At 50.6% G+C, this 16635-nt stretch overlaps 8 protein-coding genes across 8 annotated transcripts; 5 read left to right on the plus strand and 3 right to left on the minus strand.

Moving 5' to 3' along the window:
* BDV14DRAFT_180423 (putative DnaJ chaperone (Caj1)) lies at positions 1–1161 on the minus strand. The gene is made up of 4 exons (XM_073769917.1): positions 900–1161; positions 827–841; positions 710–770; positions 1–662 (listed from the first exon to the last, which is right to left on the minus strand). The coding sequence occupies exons 1-4, from the start codon at positions 904–906 to the stop codon at positions 101–103; spliced, it is 645 nt and encodes a 214-aa protein (XP_073624404.1). The 5' UTR covers positions 907–1161; the 3' UTR covers positions 1–100.
* A 492-nt stretch (positions 1162–1653) lies between these two features.
* BDV14DRAFT_124482 (uncharacterized protein) lies at positions 1654–2546 on the plus strand. Its single transcript, XM_073765966.1, has one exon. The coding sequence runs from the start codon at positions 1867–1869 to the stop codon at positions 2350–2352; it is 486 nt and encodes a 161-aa protein (XP_073624405.1). The 5' UTR covers positions 1654–1866; the 3' UTR covers positions 2353–2546.
* BDV14DRAFT_124549 (putative endoplasmic reticulum DnaJ domain protein Erj5) lies at positions 2547–4182 on the minus strand. The gene is made up of 2 exons (XM_073765967.1): positions 3838–4182; positions 2547–3781 (listed from the first exon to the last, which is right to left on the minus strand). The coding sequence occupies exons 1-2, from the start codon at positions 3920–3922 to the stop codon at positions 2742–2744; spliced, it is 1125 nt and encodes a 374-aa protein (XP_073624406.1). The 5' UTR covers positions 3923–4182; the 3' UTR covers positions 2547–2741.
* A 1542-nt stretch (positions 4183–5724) lies between these two features.
* On the plus strand, positions 5725–7485 carry BDV14DRAFT_211125 (PRA1 family protein; the record flags this gene model as incomplete). The annotated part of the gene is made up of 2 exons (XM_073776035.1): positions 5725–6412; positions 6625–7485. The coding sequence occupies exons 1-2, from the start codon at positions 5960–5962 to the stop codon at positions 7483–7485; spliced, it is 1314 nt and encodes a 437-aa protein (XP_073624407.1). The 5' UTR covers positions 5725–5959.
* A 719-nt stretch (positions 7486–8204) lies between these two features.
* Positions 8205–9541, plus strand: BDV14DRAFT_124559 (Frag1/DRAM/Sfk1 family protein). The gene is made up of 5 exons (XM_073765968.1): positions 8205–8362; positions 8429–8510; positions 8566–8835; positions 8892–9097; positions 9154–9541. The coding sequence occupies exons 1-5, from the start codon at positions 8308–8310 to the stop codon at positions 9360–9362; spliced, it is 822 nt and encodes a 273-aa protein (XP_073624408.1). The 5' UTR covers positions 8205–8307; the 3' UTR covers positions 9363–9541.
* A 35-nt stretch (positions 9542–9576) lies between these two features.
* Positions 9577–10756, minus strand: ptyA (putative tyrosine/serine protein phosphatase; the record flags this gene model as incomplete). Its single annotated transcript, XM_073774359.1, has 5 exons — positions 9577–10096; positions 10175–10378; positions 10435–10514; positions 10577–10613; positions 10674–10756. The coding sequence occupies 5 exons, from the start codon at positions 10754–10756 to the stop codon at positions 9577–9579; spliced, it is 924 nt and encodes a 307-aa protein (XP_073624409.1).
* A 267-nt stretch (positions 10757–11023) lies between these two features.
* Positions 11024–12800, plus strand: BDV14DRAFT_192270 (cytochrome P450; the record flags this gene model as incomplete). Its single annotated transcript, XM_073771609.1, has 3 exons — positions 11024–11143; positions 11194–11684; positions 11729–12800. 3 exons carry the CDS (start codon positions 11024–11026, stop codon positions 12798–12800), a joined length of 1683 nt encoding a protein of 560 aa, XP_073624410.1.
* A 2240-nt stretch (positions 12801–15040) lies between these two features.
* Positions 15041–16594, plus strand: sec53 (phosphomannomutase SEC53). Its single transcript, XM_073769919.1, has 4 exons — positions 15041–15635; positions 15694–15756; positions 15809–16125; positions 16175–16594. The coding sequence occupies exons 1-4, from the start codon at positions 15531–15533 to the stop codon at positions 16497–16499; spliced, it is 810 nt and encodes a 269-aa protein (XP_073624411.1). The 5' UTR covers positions 15041–15530; the 3' UTR covers positions 16500–16594.
* Positions 16595–16635: the final 41 nt, after the last annotated feature.

Below are 16635 nucleotides of genomic sequence, written 5' to 3' on the forward strand. Positions count from 1 at the left end.
GCATTGGAAATAGATGGTATTGGTATTATTGCTCGACTGGAAAGCCCTAACTAGAGGAAAAAAACTAAGTATGGTCTACTTGTTCGCTCCATCCCTCTTACTATCCCATGGTATGCTGGAAGACCTTAGCAGCCAGCTGGCTCAGGAGTTGCGCGCGAGCGTTCGCTGGAAGGTCCAAGAAAACCTCATAGACACTTTTCCCCCGGGCGTCGCGAACAGCCCCGAGGCGGTTACCAGCGACGGCACCAGCTATAGCACCCGGGGCATTCGCAACAATGAATCCAAGCGCACCACCACTGGCACCCCCAACAATCGACCAGAAATGTCCTGTTCTTCGTCCCTGGGCGTCTTCGCCTTCCATACCCTCCTCGTGGAGCATCTCCTCGAAGACTGACCCGAACTGCTCATTAGATCGCTGTTCACGGTCTGCCGAGGAGCCAGACCCAAAGCCGAATGACGACCAGAAGTTTCCGTCTGTGCGAGGGATTTCTTCGTCTTCATCTGGGCCTTGTTCAAAGGTTCTTCTCGTATCGTAATCTCGTCGGCGGGAGTCGTCGGAGAGGGTATAGTATGCGTCATTGATTTCTTGGAATTTGCGCGTTCTTGCGGCTTTCTCGGGGGATCCCTCGGGTACACGATCGGGGTGTGACTTTAGTGATTCTCTGTAGATGCTGAGTGGGATGTCTAAAAGTGGGGATGGTATAAGTACCTCTTGTATGCCCGGCGGATATCCGCCTGTGTGGCTTCAGACGAGACGCCTAGAATCTTGTCTGTCTAGACATTAGAGTGTGTCTTGATCGTTTTCTGCTGTCTGTTGTTGGCTTACAGTAATCGGGGAGTCCTGCCGTCACATGTTAGCCACTTGTCGCATGGAGATTGCAAGTTGATACTAGACTTACCCGGCATCTTGCTGTGTAATAACTGAGTAGTATTCTCTTGGTCTATTGCTTGCGATTACACAGTCTCGTTTGGAATGCGACAGCTCAGGGTGATGGCGAGAGAGAAAAAGCAAGACCCTGGAAGACGAGGGAGTCTGGAGAGCGCGGGCGGGATGACGTCGGTGGTTTTAGTATGGACGGAACCACCAACCAAACTGCCTCGGCCGCAGGTCGTTAAATGGTTAACACTAACACTCCCGACTTTGAATACCTATACAAGTCTCAATATGCTTCAAGCAACCAGAGCTATAACTTCTTCATGACTGTCCTCTGGCCAGACCCCTCACACGATCAGGAAACAGTCAGAGGTCTGGACTGATGCAGTTCTGCCTCAGGCCAACAGCCTAGGCCCCTGAGTCGCCACCAATCACCAGCAGCGATGTGCAGGACTAAAGCTGCATGCCAGCCACCGACTTTGTCGCAGCTGGGGCTCGCTCGGTCTCGCCAAACCATGGAGGATCGATCTCTCCTTGAAGACCGCTCAGCCCTTTCTTTCACTTTTCATCGCCTTTCCGTTGTATTCTCCACGGCGGGTGGATAAATTGAGCGTTCCCCCAGATTCTCAGTACAATCGCTTGGTCCATGCTCCCGGTATGTGATGTCTCCTATATCTTGCTCTGTACTATGGCTGAGGTCCTGACTGATCCCGTGTGTTGAAAGAAGCGGTGGAGCCAAATCAATGCAGCACACAGCCTAAGAAAGGTGTTGTGCAGAAAGTACTCCGCATCCGCTCTATGATTGCTTGAGCAGGTCTGCTTGAAGCAAACGTCCCAAAGGAGCCCAAAGGTCTACGAAGGTCTAGAGAGGAAGAAATCGAAGGATAAAGACACAATTGTCCGTCGTCAAATTTGTCAAATCTCTTATCGAACTCGAAATAACAAGGACACATATCCCGCTCGCTATTTCAAACATCAATCAATCAATCAGAATGGGCTGGTTCGACGGCCGCTCCTCGACGGGAGGATACGTGCGAAGACGCTCCGACCGATCTCCCTCGCGTCGATCCACCACCGGCGGTTATTCTACATATCACAAAAGCCACTCGACGCCCTCCATCTTCGACTTCGGCAGCACCCGCGGCGCAGGACGCTCGAGCCCGTCTGTTTTCTCCTCGTCTTCCTCGCGCAGGGCTCGCCCGCGCTCAGGGTTCATCCAGCGCGTCATCCGCTACATTAGGCGTCTGTTCCGTGATATCATGAACTATGCGAAGCGTCATCCGATGAAGGTTCTCATGCTGGTTGTTGTTCCGCTGATTACCAGTGGTGTTCTGGTTAAGTTGTTTGCTATGATGGGTATCCATCTGCCCAAGCATATCTTTGGTGGGGGTCATGGTGAACGCTCTGGTGGCGGTGGTGACGGTGGCATGGTAGGGAACATCAACGGCCTTATGAACATTGCGAAGATGTTGATGTAGGCATCTATCTATGCCCTTTTTCGTTTCTGGTTTTATCCCTTGTGTTGTTTCTCGGAGTAAAGAGGTGGTTTGGGTCGACGACGAAACACTCATTTACGAAAGTCATGATCATGACGCATGGATGACGATGATATTTTGGTTTCTTCTTTATTTGGGCTTTCGGGCTTTCGGTACCTTTCTTATTCTGCGATCTCGGACTCATGTCTCTACGAAAAGTCGGGAGGTTAGCTGCGATTTACTACTTAACTCAAGACTACCTGAGGTCTGCTTTTGCCTGTTCTAATCGTCTGCACGATCGCTCTTTCAAATGATATATATTCCGTATCTCCAACGCGCCACCGGTAATATTTTCTATGTAGAAGGATAAATTTTATACGGACTGTGTTCGTCTAAGATCGCTGTCCCCGTCTCCCCTTTCTCTTCTTGGCATTTCCCGAAGAGACGGCCGTGCTAGACTGCTCCGGCTCCTCAATAGCCTCGACTTGCTCATCTTCTGAGAGAGCGCCGTCGTCAACCGCGTCGTTAGTACCGAGGATTTGGCCAGCAGTCTTATGGTAGATCCAGCCGGGCAGCTTGAAGATCATGGTGTCGCGAATAGTGGGGCGATGAATCTCTTCGACGTCGAGCAGGAACTCCTGGCGCTCACCATCCTCGGACTCCTCTTCAAGGAAAACATTTCCAACCGAGTCGACAATAAGGACTTTGCCGTTCTCTGCAACGACTCGCTTTCTCTCTCCGGTTGGCTCGACGGTTTCGCCGGTGGGGGTCGAAGTTCCTGACCTGCGCACGCTGGATCTCGAGCCGCTCTTCTTTTCTTTGCGGTTTTCGCGGTCCATCATTCGCTTCTGGCGGCGGTTCATGGGCAGGGCACCGGCGTCACTAGCCTCTGGTGCCGGAACAGGAGCGGGAGCGTGAGCGCTGGTGATACCACGCACACCTAGCTCATCACCCCACGCAGCCCTTCTAGCCTGACGCATGTACCGGTCGACAAAGTCCCGCTGACGCTTCCAGCTGAGAACAAGGGCACCGTAATGAGCACCACCGCCAAAGACAAGAAACAGTCCAACGAGAACCGAGCCCAGTCCAGGACGGAAGCGCGAGTAGTAGTACCCTGTACCTCTCCACTTGGGGAATCCGTTCTTCAAAAAGTAGTCGTAACGCTCACGGGCCGGGCCGCGGAGGATATTGGCGACCACGTTGAGGCGCTGGGCCCGCTCATGGGCTTCCTTGACGGCAGCATCAATCTCTCGCTTTGTTGGGCCCTTGTTGACATGCACGCCTTTTTGGGTGGTCTTGGACTTGCCCTTGTCCTTGGAGCTGTTGGCGATGAAAGTGCGCTTGACCTTGTCAGGGTGGAGGAGACGGGACGTCTTGCGGTAGGCCTTGTTCAATTCATCCTGATTGGCGTTGTTTCGGGCACCTAGGAAGTCTGATGTTCAATTAGTATGTTGTTCAGTGTGTATTGAGAGCCTCGGGAATAGATACCATAGAATGTCACGTTGGCCCCTTCTGCTGCGGTAACTTCATCGTGGAGACGAAAAATCTCGTAGTCTATAAATAAAGACAGCATGTCAGAATATTCTCTCGGTAGTCAATTGACGTCTTACGGACCTTCTTTCGACCATGCTGCAGCGAGAACGAACAGTGCCGCGAGTAGGACCAGACGGAGTGCGGTGGTCTTCATCGTGGGAAGGTTGCAGGAGCAATTGTTGCTCCTTGGGCCGGGAAAACTGCGGGACTATAAAGAATCGGAGGAGAGAAGAGTAGGGAAGAAATTGAATATTCACTTCATCATTCGCTCTGTTACTGCTTGTTGGGTGAAACTGTGTAGAATTCATGAAATTCTGGCCAGTTATCCAAACTAGGGGTTCAATGGGGCAGGCGGTCAAGTCAAGTCTGGGCGTGTAAAATACGAATACCGGACATTGCTGTGGTCCAGACTCCAGACTCCAGACCAAACCCCAGACATCCAGATTCCAAACGGCACAAATATGGGCCCTCCTACGGATGCAGATTTTCTTCGCTAGCATTTGCAAACGAAGCATACTTCTGAATGTATTCTTTTGAAGAGCTGGTATGACTTTAGCTTTATGGATCTGGGACTTGCCGGCCAAAAGCATTGCATTTCCCATAAATTCAGCTGCGAGTGATATGGACATTAAGCAACGCGATGATTCTAGATCAAGTTAAGACTGGGTAAACGGAGATCAGCTTATGGATCTATCAGCGTAAAACAAATCCTCATGGCAGGTCGCGGTTGGTACCCTTGAACGCTGCTTCTGTACTCCGAGAACTCAGCCTGCAGGATAATCTATGACTCCCCGACAAACACTCCTGGCATTAAAAAGAATAAACCAAAAGGGCGAATGTCAATGACATCCAGACTGTACTTGAACCGAGTGTTGTTAGAATAGAAATTCTGTAATCGTCGGTTGGGTAGTCCAGCGACGAGGTGCGTCAAGCGGGACCCAACATGAGGCATCCGGCATGCGACCACGGAGTATGGATCTCAAGGTAGCGATAGGGAATGACATGACGAGTACGCAATGCACGCTCTTTTCAGTTACTACTAATGCACACCTACCCAGAGAGTACATTTTGTACTGCTGGAAGCCAGCCAGATCATATTCATCTGGGTCTAGCTGCTTCTCAGCCCTGCCGGTGTTAGCATGTCGCATTGCCTTGCAGTGACGGCAGGATATGACAGTGCGCACGTCCCTTTGGAGGATAATCGGGTCTATGTCATAGTGCCTCGCGAGAGATGCCTCCCAATCAAAACCGTTGCCTTGAACCTTCGTTTTGATCTGGGTAACCCCGCAGTGGGAGGACTGCCAGAGAACATACAGAAACAGGGCACCAGACACTCCTGCTCTGTACTGCTACCTGATTGATGCGATCCATTTGGATAATTCGAGACGACGTGGACCAATTGATGAAATCATCTTAGCAAGTCAGTGACTGTTCTTGGGCATTATAGAGCGAATCGTAGACAAATGATTAGATTGAGGCGTGGGATAGTTCTATATAAGCCAGCGCTCCCGTCCGAGTCTTGCTTGCCCTTCGGTACCCCGAAGATGAGCTCGGCAAAAAGGCAAATCGGCTGACGATAGAAAATGAACATGGTCTAATGCTTTTCACAGTCATAGAGGCGAGAATCATGCTGAGGCTGGATTCTTTAGCCCTTGGCGTTGATCTGACGGGCAACATTCCACGCTCAGCAAGCTCTATTCCGGCCGTTACATCGCCACATGAATCTGCTTGTTGCAACCGGTGAACACGTTCCTGAGACTCGTATTGTCTGTTTATCTTTAAGCCAACGGCCCTTCAAGAAATACACCGGGGCAATAACCACCCGTGGGCCTCTCTGAAAGAGGCTGTGGTGTGGCGTACCAGCGAATACCGATAAGATACGAAGCCAAAACAGGCTAACTCCCTTTTCGTTCCTGCCAGCTTGACATTTATTTTCGGCCTTCAGCTTAGGCACCCCTTTTCCTCGGGCTCTTTATCAACACTCAGTTCTCTCTCAACCGCTGTGTCCTTGGTTTCTACACCATAAAGACTCACTCCTACCTTTCTCTCATCAGCATCGTGGTAGCTGCACTTCACAATGTCCCCGATCCAGATTCCCATCGACGCGATCACCTCGCGATTCGGTGACCGCTTCAACAGCCTTCGCTCCCAGTCTTTGGGATCGCGGTTTGCCAACCTTCGCCCGATTTCCGAGTTTCTTGACTTCAAGCGTGTCTCGAAGCCTGCCAACTTCGGCGAAGCCCAAAGCCGTGTCAACTACAACCTGTCCTACTTCTCGAGCAACTATGCTGCCATCTTCGTGATGCTCAGCATCTACAGCCTTTTGACGAACCCTGTGCTGCTCTTTGTTATCTTCTTGGTGACTGGTGGTCTCTGGGGTATTGGAAAGCTCGAGGGTCGTGACCTTGACCTCGGTTTCGCCCGATTCAACACCTCTCAGCTCTACACCGGGTTGCTGCTTGTCGCGGTGCCCCTGGGCTTTTGGGCTTCGCCGTTTTCTACATTCCTGTGGCTTATCGGAGCCACTGGCGTGACAGTCTTTGGTCACGCTGCTTTCATGGATAAGCCCATCGAGAATGCTTTTTCCGAGGAGGCGGTCTAGGTGGTCGGCCGCGAGCTCCTTACGGTATGCCCCGATGGGGAAGACCACCGGGGGCACATCTGGGGAGACAAAGCGGGAGGCGTGGAGGACAGTGGGTAGATGGTGCAATGCGGGTTGAGGAGATGGATAGTGAAGCAGAGGAACAATATGGGTTGAGATCGAAACAATCGGCTGGCCCGTGGGACGGGGCAAACAGATGGCGGAGATCTATGATGGAAAACGATGGGCACTACGACACGTTTACGGACGGCACAGACTACGACATGTATGAGGACTCGAACGATACCGTGGCATACGCGGTCCAGCTCGCGATGAAGGATAATGAAGACTGGTTGGTAGAAAAGGCACTGGAGCGGATTCGACGTGCACATGCCGAGGGACACAAGAACGTTACTTTCACCCAGCGCGAACTCGAAGCACTTGAGCGCAGGCGTCTACAAGAAGCTCCAGAATCGACAATCACTAGTCATCAGATGCAGAGGGGTGGCCCAGCTCCGCCCTTTCCTCTGGCTACCAGTGTTCATGGAACTTGGGCCAGAACAACAAGCTCATCTGTCAGTCCGCAGTCCTCGACTACGACACTCCGATCTCCGCTCCAGCCTCCATACCCTGGCTCCACGAGTCGCGCGCCCGCATTCCTTGCGCCTCCTACAATATCCCACTCGCATCCAGAGCATCACCAGCGGATTCCTCCACATCAAGAACTGCACTCGCACCGTCCTGTCGACCCTCAGCGCGGCTCGACACGCTCAGGGCAGAGGCCATACTCGAACGTGCCGTTCCCGTCGCATGCATCACTTGTCCCGTCCGACCTTGCAATAATGGTACCGGAATCTCTTGGCAACAAAGACAGCGAGAGTGACCGCAGCAATGTCCTGAAACGCAGTCCAGCCAGTAGTGGCGATGAGCTTTCCATGGTGGAAGTCATAGAACACAAAGTACCCAGCTCTCCTACCCGTGCGGTCGGCAGAGGCAGCCGCCAACGCATCACTCGACCCTAAGGTTACCCAGCTCTGTGCCCTTTCATTTCGATGCTTTGTTTCCTTTTCTTTTTTGTGTTAGACTTCGGTGTCTCGTGATCAACTCGAGGCTCGCACAGCCGCATGCGCATGGAGTTTAAAATAGAGGATCAACTTTATTAGCATCTAATAATCCGAACATACTTTTGTGGCACCGAGCATAATCTACATGGATCTTGACGAATGATCAACAATGTAAAAAGTCTGGGGTAAGAACACGAGGCGATGCGGTCCAGGCTCCAAAGTAAAAGCAGCTTGGCCAGCGGAGTTAGCGAGAGACCGGATCCGTTGTGCAACCTCGAGGATGCCCAAGCCACACGGATGACGTCGTGCTCCGAAGGCAGCAATCAAACCTGTGAAGTCATCCCATCCTGCCGATCAGCACAACACAGCCAAGTTAACCTGGGCCCCAATGGGCACGACTCAGGCTTATGCAGGCGATCATATGGGACTGCCCTTGGATCTTGCAACCGATCAATCATCACACGGTACGAGGATTCGCGTCCTGGACCAGCCACAGCCGCCGTTCCGCAGCATCCGGCTCAATCCCACTGCCTTAATACTAGCGGGCCCACGCGACCAATTCGGACTCCCTGACTCTGAGCCCAGCCTGTGCCCGTAGTAAGTAGGACTGCCCATCATACGTAATTGCTCCCTGTCCGACTGTCCTGATTTTTATACCACCGTCCTCCCTCCCTTCCCTCCGTCATACCTCTTTTGCTACACTCTCCCATACATCAACTCTACACCCAGGGCGTTCTCAATTGCAGTTGGTCGCGGCGCAATTCTATACACACAGACAAAATGTGGATTGTCTCATTCTGGATCTTCCCTGTCATTTCAGCATGCATGTGGATAGGTACGTCAGTCGTCAATGCAACGCCGTACACAAACGAATCAGCGCAGTACTAACTGATCACCACAGCCATGCTTGCAGCAATGCTGGGAACCTGGTGTGTCCAGGGCAATCCCATTTATTCTAGCATGGAGCCAGGACAAACCATCGCGTACGTATACGAGGACTCCAGAATCCACAATCGACAATTTGTCTGACTTTTTCAGGTACATCTCCGATGTTGGCGCGCAGGGTCTACAACCGCTCTTCATTGCCGGTAGTGCGGTCACGGTCGTCTTTCTCGATCTTGCTTTCGTCTCGGAGCGCTGGTTGCGTCACGCTGGACAGCTGGTTCCCAACAAGGGATGGTTCGACAAGGGCTGTGCCATTCTCTCCATTCTCTTCTCGATCGCCGGTGCTGCTGGTCTGATTTTGCTGTCGATTTTCGACACCGTCAGCCACCCGAACCTGCACGATGGCTTCCTGGCTCTCTTCCTGTAAGTTTGCGCGTTATTTGAAGACTCTACCGGCAAGAGGCTAATGATCACTATAGTATTGCATACCTCATTAGCGCTATCCTCATCTGCATTGAGTACCTCCGCATTGGTATCTTCTACCGCCGAGACCACCGCGTGCTGTTAGCCAGCTTCGGCATCAAACTCTTCTTCATCATCGTCGAGATAGCCCTGGCCATTGGCTTTGGTGTCTGCGGATGGCACCAGCCGCACCACAGGAACGCCGCTGCTGTTCTCGAATGGGGTATGTGACATACTATTTTCGCATCTACAATTCCCTCGCTAACTATTGTCCCCCAGTGATCGCCCTCGTGTTCACCTTCTACGTCCTTTCCTTTGTTATTGACCTGCTACCGTCTGTCCGTACGCGCAGCCATGTTCCTCAAGGCGAGAAGCGCATTGGATCTAGTCACTCTGAGCAGCCCGTGGTTGAAGAGCCTTTGACGCATGACTCTGCCGGACCGAACGCCAACCACAACACCAGCTTCTATCGAGGCATCGCAGTCTAGACTTGGAAGCTTCCTTCTTGGCATTCTGTGTGCTTCTGACTTTTGTTTTCTGCGTTGCATTTGAGACAAGATTTGATGTTTGATACCTTGGACTTGGAGTACGGGTCATGATTTACGACATTTTAGGTATAGCTATAAAGTAATAGAGAATTCAGAGAAAGCTTGCTCTATAACAATCTATAAAGAAAAATTTGTCAAGCACCTCCCAACTCGTTCAAGCTAAAAATCGCCTCCTCACGCTCTCCACGGCACTCTCTTTAACCCCGACGTAATCCAAGTACCCTCTCACACCACCATACCTCTCCCTCAAGAACCCCGTTACCCGCTGCGTAAAGTCCTTAGGACACCGCGCATACCCTTCATCCAATCCCAGCGCCCGAATCTCCCTCATCCTCTCTTCCTTCTCTCCAGCGGGCTCATTCTCTAATTCCTTCTCTGAGAGAACGTAGTCGCTTGCGATTGCGTCCTTGTCAACCACAGACGTAAGAAGGAGTGAGAGAAGAATGATCAGTCCGGTGCGGTCCTTTCCCTGCGTGCAGTGGATTAGGACCCCTGATGAGGTTGAGTCTCCTTCGGGCGATGAGAGGATGTCGAAAATGCTCTTGATTTCAGCGGTGCTTGCTTCAAGCGTGTCCATTGCTAGTCCTGTTAAGCCAGCGGGCTTCATTACGTGCTCGCCGACTATTTTGACGGCGTCTTGTCGGTAGCCTGCTGCCATGTATGCGAGGACTCTTCTGTATACCCGCAAACAGATTAATTATGGCCATCTTGGTGCATCGAAAACGAGATGACTTAGGAGATGGGAAACGTACGTGAAGTTCCACCAATCTAGCCGCCATAGTAGTGCTCTCTCAAAGGCCTTCCCTGTGAGACTGACCAAGTGGCGCATGGTATTTGTTCCCTCTAGCGAGGGGAGGTGGATGTAGCCCTCCTCGTCCCGGGGTTCGGCATCTGGGGTGGTGGTTGGGAGGCCATGGGCGCGCTTGTACTTCTTGATGGCCATTTGATGCTCTGTCCTGCATACTTTCAGCATACGTAGTCTAAATTAGTTAGGCCCTCAAGAAGTACACACGTAGAGCGCAGATCAATGATAGTAGAGATATGCAAGTCCCCTGTTAACCGGCGAATATCTGCATCGGATGCCTCATCAAGCTAGAATCCAGCGCCCGTCAGCATAGACTCGTGCGGTATTATCCTTCGGGTATCCAAGTTACCCGCGCACTCCGGAAGAGAACGCCCTCTTTTAGGAGCCTATGTACGTCTGGTAAGCGCTGGCACTATATCTGATCGGAATGTGAAGACTAGTAGTACTTCTTTCCAGCGAACTTGTTGACTGTTTGACCGGCATCGCGAAAGTTGATGATGCTGTCGAAGGTTTTTTCTGGGTCAGACATAGTGAAAAGTTATCAAGGCCGTGATACTTGTTGAAGAGTGGAAGAGGAAGCTGGGCTGAGAGCTGAAGAGCTGCTGGGCTGATAAGTGCTCCGTAATGGGTTAGTCCTGTTTGGCACGCATTGGACTGCTCCACTCACTTTATCCTCCAGCTCCGATCGTCAACAATAACAACCAAGGCTCAACGCTGGTTCAATTTTGGGCAATCACTCAATGGGATAACCTGGAGGCGTGCGATATTAAAGGCAGGGCTGAGAAACTGAGCTGTCATGACAATCGCCAACCTCATCGTCACACTCAGTGTACCCTTTCTGACCGCCGTTGGGTACGGTCTATACTGTCTCGTCCAACACCGTCGCAAGATCAATGAGCTTCGAAAGCAAGGTGTTGTACGTACCCGAGTCTCTTTCTGTTTTTCCTCCAGAGCTAACGATATCAGCGCATGCCAGAAGGATGGAGCTGGTTAACTGGACACCTCCTGGTCCTTCAAAAATACGCGGATCGTCTACCAGCCGACGCCAATGTGCTTCTGGCTGTACATGAGTTGTGCAAGGACTTTGCCGACACAGATGTATTCTTAGTCGATGTCTGGCCTGTGGATTTTGCGATATACATGGTCTCTGACCCGGATGTCGCGGTGCAGGTCGCGAGCAAGCATAATCTGCCCAAGTCCGATATCATGCCTGGGAGATTGCTTCCAATTACTGGGGGACCGAGTCTGGTTGCTATGAATGATGCGGAGTGGAAGAAGTGGCGCTCAGTGTTCAATCCTGGGTTTAGTGCCGGGAATATCATGGATCAGGTGCCTGCCGTCGTGGATTCTGTCCAGGTCTTTTGTGATGTATTGCGTGAGAAGGTCGGCTCGGGGATTGTCCAGCTTGACAGTCTAACGACGAGGTTGACGATGGATGTCATACTTCATGTTACTTTGTAAGATATATCGCTACTTTAATGACCAGTACTAATGATTTCAGGGATATGGCTGCGAATTATCAACGACAAGACAACGAATTGGTACATGCGCTAAACACCATCACCTCATGGCATTCGTTCTGGGATCCGCGCATTTTGGGTAACCCTCTTCGGCCTTTTGTCCAGAAATACTACGGATGGGTATTGGATCGATGCATCCGTAGGGAACTAAAAAAGCGATTTGCAGAAGTGCAACAAGACAAACGCTCGAAGGGTTCGACGTCTAAACGCGTCAAGTCTGTCATTGCGCTAGCCCTCGAGGCATATCTAGCCGAGAACCCCCAAAAGACAGGAGGGACTGATAAGCTAGACGACGTCTTTGCCAAATATGCGAGCCATCAGATTCGTCTCTTCTTATTTGCTGGAAACGACACCACCTCCAGCAGCATTGTCTATGTATACCACATGCTTTCGAAGCATCCTGAAGCTCTATCTCAGGTACGACAAGAGCACGACCGCGTCTTTGGAACCGACACCTCTGCCGCGGCAGATATCCTCAAGGCTAACCCCGCCATTCTAAATCAATGCCCCTATACATTGGCCGTCATAAAAGAAATCCTCCGAATCTTTCCTCCGGCCTCAACTTCCCGCCAGGGCCGTAACGACTCCGCCACCCTCACTGACCGCCACGGTAACATATACCCTCTCGATGGCGATATAGGCGCCGAAATCATCCATCCGTCTGTGCAAAAGAACCCACGTATTTGGCCGAGAGCAGAGGAATTCTTACCGGAGCGGTTCCTCGTAGAGCCGTGGCACGAACTGTATCCACACCCAGCAGCCTGGCGACCCTTTGAGCAAGGTCCGCGCAACTGTATAGGACAGACATTAGTGTATAATGAGATGCGTACCGTTCTTATCATGACGGCGAGGATGTTTGATATCAAGCCTGCGTATGATGAGTGGGATGCGCTGCAGGCGACGAGCGAGGGGTCTCTGACGAAGCTTGCCCGATGGACGGGTCTTACTGGGAACCAGATCAAGACTGTTCATGGGGAGAGGGCATATCAGTCCGAGAAGGCTGGGTCACATCCGGCTGATGGGTATCCGTGCCGGATAACGCTGGCGCAATAACAAAAACTCTAGAGAATTGCAATAATCTAGAAGCAGGTCAACTACCCCGAGGTAGAACCTGTATACACACCAGCCAGCATTTCCCCCCTCCATAGGAAAACCAATTAGACGCGAGTATTTCATAGATCCAGCGGGTGCCGTGCTGAGGATTGGCAGAAGCAGTATTCTGCGATCGAAATGTCAGATAAATCTGAGAAAGAAGCACTCGCCATTGGACATGATCAGGAATAGCCTCTTGCCAGCTTTCCAACCAATTGCGTGCTGCTAAAGTATTACATTACAATGCTTCTGCAATACCTGCATTTCAGTCGACGATAAATACCAGTAAGTAGGTACTTTCGAATAAGCCCCTAACTGAACCTGGCGATTGTACGCCCCGGAACTCACTCACACATCGATTCTTCACTTCTTTCTCCATTTATTCGCCTCTCTTAACCATCTTTACCATTACCTCACTCCCGGAGATGCAGCTCTAGTTCTGCAACAGTTTAGGTCATCTGATCTTATTGCTCTCACTTCAACCTCTCTCTCCATACCCTATCTGCACTCTTCATACTGAAATGCAACGATTTAACACTATTATCAAAATCAGTTGTCGAGGCTCAGGTTACTTGCCTCACCTTCATTGTCTTCCTCACACTACATCCATTTCAACATCTAGTTGTTGAGCTCCAACTTTCCAGCTGATACTCAAGTCTCCTTGACTCCCTACACCTCTCCTTTCAATACCATCTTCACTCAACAACCTGAGATGGTTTCCGGGCTCAGTCACCTAAATTGACCTTTGACCTTTGGGTCTCTCCTTGCCATCTGCCTATACATTGCCATCTGCCTATACAGACTGTAAGTCCTCATCCTATATCCTCCACAACTCAAAATGGCATACTGACACAAGACCGTCCCTCTAGTCAATACCACATTCAACCAGACCCTTCCGTCCAATCAGACTTCTCTTCATTCTTACTCTTAATGAGCTTCGATTTATCGTTAGTCTGTAAATTATACACGAACACCAACAAGGCTAGAGAATATACTGATAGCTAATGTTTCAGTTAAACTCTCGGATAATAAACTCACAATTACTCTGCAAGCCTTGCACTCTTCAGGCTTCCCAATATCACAATATCTTCCAACAGTCCCGATGGACAGGCTGCTGGACCACATGCTGGCAACACTACCGAAGACCTGCAACTCATGCGCCGAACCGTCGAGAGTCCAGGGGGAACACCCCACAAGAGAGGTGTGGAGGAATTGAAGGAGTACCTTCGGCTCTGCATCGAGAACGATGTCACCATGGAAAAAATTCTTGAAGCCTTCTTGAATGGCACAAACTCCCTGCAATTGGGAAACGACGGAATCAACACAGTCATTACAGCCATGAACAATTTTTGGGATCAAGTCCCGATTCTCGATCCTCGTGTTCTGCAACGCATGAGAAGCGGCTTAGTTACGCAGCAGCTATATGTACCTCATAATCTCGCTAGGCATTTTCTTCGCGCTGCAATACCTCGATTTGTGCTCACTCCAAACGGAGATCCGGCGCAACTGTAACCCAAAACCTCGACGAAGCCGAGGTGATCAGCGACATTCAGGAATTTGACTCATATGGCCAGATATCAGGCTCTTGGTCAAGCAGAAAGGGCCTGGTATTACCCCCGGATTGGAACACTCCATTCGCGGAGAAGGTGACCAAAGAAGTCTCCGCGGCCCTAGACGACATTCGCACTTTCCAAGCGCGACTGGCTATGCTGGTCGGCAAAAGTGGTTCGAAATCCAAGACACATTCTGAAATCATGCTACTCGTCAATACCGGTCATGCACTGGCGGACTGCGTCCCCAACTTCATTGGCAAGTTGCAAGAAATCAGAAAGACTCTAGCGGACGCTTATGATCAAGAAATAGAAGAGTGGGCGAGGGAGTATGCAGAGACAGCGGATGGGTAGATTTGCATCGATAGATCTCGCGTTGTCTCTAAGTTCAGCTCAGTCATCGATGCATGCAGTATATCCGTCGGACTAGGCTTATGATAGCTTTGACGCTTCATCTAGTCCTTTTTTTGGTCTAGGTTCAGTCTTTTTCGTGCAGTTTTTACTCATTCAGTCCCCCTAGCTCCACTGCCATAATTCCGCGCTCTGCTTTGTTTGCTGAATCTTAGATTTCTATTGCCTTCTGGGTCATCTGCCATCAATGAACAATGTAAGCACTAAGCTAGAATCTATGCGACTAGATACATGTTCTCCGGCAGCTTTACTGCATGTTATTGGCTTCTGAATAGCAGCTTTTTTAGGATTGACGAGGTCTATTGGCAATCCCAGGTCTGTACAAAATACCCACTGCTAGGCCATAATAGGCTTCGTAATACCCCTCGTATCAAGCCGACTTCCCCTCCAGATCTACATACTCTGTATACAAGCGACGCTTGGACGGTGGACACTGACCCATTGTTATCAGCTTATCGATAAAGCGATAACAGACCCACGATGATCTAGGCCGGAGATTCTTGTTGACCGCCTCCCCTTAGTTTTGTCCAGGCCCGCTTTGCCCCTCGTCCAACCGCAAGCGGTCAGGACACATTGTTACTGTGCTAGTGTGCTGCATTTGTACTGTCCTTAGCTTGCTCCTCTTGCAGGTCCTCAATTGACTTGGGTTTTCTTCTCCTGTTCAAGTTCGCTCGTTCCTCGAAGTTCAGACCTTGTCTCGCTCATAGTTCTCGCCTTGCTTACCCCCGCCATGTCTACCGTTGGAGCCGCTGTATTTCCAGCTCTGGAGAACCGTCCTTTGAAGGACACAATCTGCCTGTTCGATGTCGACAATACCTTGACGCCTGCAAGGAGGGTAGGGGCTGCATAACCTGCGTCCTGAATAAACCTGGCTAACTGTTCTGCGATTACAGTCTGTTACAGATGAAATGCTCCAAGTCCTCTCTCAATTGCGGCAAAAGTGCGCTATCGGCTCTGTCAGTCTCATACCATCTCATAACACAGACAGCAGCTCTAATTACCATAAAGGTTGGCGGATCCGACTTCAAAAAGCAACAAGAACAACTCGGTACTGCAAGCGTCGACTGTACCTCTCTCTTTGACTTCAACTTCGCGGAGAACGGGTTGACAGCCTACCGTCTCGGAAAGTCTTTGACCGGCAACAGCTTCATTCAATGGATTGGAGAGGAGAAGTACCAGAAGCTGGTCAACTTCATCCTCAGATATATTGCGGACTTGGAGATTCCCAAGAAGCGCGGTACTTTCCTCGAGTTTCGTAACGGAATGATCAACGTCAGCCCTATCGGCAGAAACGCTTCGCATGAGGAGAGAATTGAGTTTGAAGAGTGAGATATTTGAACATATGTTATAGTTGGCGACTAACAGTAATTGCAGGTACGACAAGGTCCACAACATCAGGAAGCCGTTTGTCGAAGCCCTGAAGAAGAACTTCCCCGAGTATGGTCTCAGCTACTCTATCGGAGGCCAAATTTCCTTTGACGTCTTCCCCACTGGCTGGGACAAGACCTACTGTCTCCGACACATTGAAGCTGAGAAGGAGCTGTCCGGTATCGAATACAAGAACATTCACTTCTTTGGCGACAAGTGTTTCGAGGGCGGTAACGATTTCGAGATTTTCAGCGACTCTCGGACGATTGGACACTGTGTTGAGAACCCTGATGATTGCATGAAGCAGCTCCGAGAGCTGTTCCAACTATAGACGATACATACTCAACGCGCCTGAATGAGCTTTTAGCATACAATTAATAGCGGATAATACTTTCCCGACATATGGGACACTGCGCTTACCTTGCCACAACACTTCACAAATTCTAGTACTCGGCCATAGCTAGGCA

Source organism: Aspergillus stella-maris (genome assembly GCF_047715825.1).
Source record: "Aspergillus stella-maris strain CBS 113639 unplaced genomic scaffold BDV14scaffold_64, whole genome shotgun sequence".
Taxonomy (NCBI): domain Eukaryota; kingdom Fungi; phylum Ascomycota; class Eurotiomycetes; order Eurotiales; family Aspergillaceae; genus Aspergillus; species Aspergillus stella-maris.

Excerpts from the sequence above, each read along its gene's own strand:
- BDV14DRAFT_180423 (XM_073769917.1), bottom strand. Across the intron at positions 663-709 it reads ATCCGCCGGGCATACAAGAG|AGAATCACTAAAGTCACACC; the intron begins GTACTTATACCA and ends CAGCATCTACAG.
- BDV14DRAFT_124482 (XM_073765966.1), top strand. The coding sequence starts at position 1,867 with ATGGGCTGGTTCGACGGCCGCTCCTCGACGGGAGGATACGTGCGAAGA.
- BDV14DRAFT_124549 (XM_073765967.1), bottom strand. The coding sequence starts at position 3,922 with ATGCTGTCTTTATTTATAGACTACGAGATTTTTCGTCTCCACGATGAA. Across the intron at positions 3,782-3,837 it reads GGCCAACGTGACATTCTATG|ACTTCCTAGGTGCCCGAAAC; the intron begins GTATCTATTCCC and ends ATTGAACATCAG.
- BDV14DRAFT_124559 (XM_073765968.1), top strand. The coding sequence starts at position 8,308 with ATGTGGATTGTCTCATTCTGGATCTTCCCTGTCATTTCAGCATGCATG. Across the intron at positions 8,363-8,428 it reads TTCAGCATGCATGTGGATAG|CCATGCTTGCAGCAATGCTG; the intron begins GTACGTCAGTCG and ends TGATCACCACAG. Across the intron at positions 8,511-8,565 it reads GAGCCAGGACAAACCATCGC|GTACATCTCCGATGTTGGCG; the intron begins GTACGTATACGA and ends TGACTTTTTCAG.
- sec53 (XM_073769919.1), top strand. The coding sequence starts at position 15,531 with ATGTCTACCGTTGGAGCCGCTGTATTTCCAGCTCTGGAGAACCGTCCT. Across the intron at positions 15,636-15,693 it reads CCTTGACGCCTGCAAGGAGG|TCTGTTACAGATGAAATGCT; the intron begins GTAGGGGCTGCA and ends CTGCGATTACAG. Across the intron at positions 16,126-16,174 it reads GAGAGAATTGAGTTTGAAGA|GTACGACAAGGTCCACAACA; the intron begins GTGAGATATTTG and ends CAGTAATTGCAG.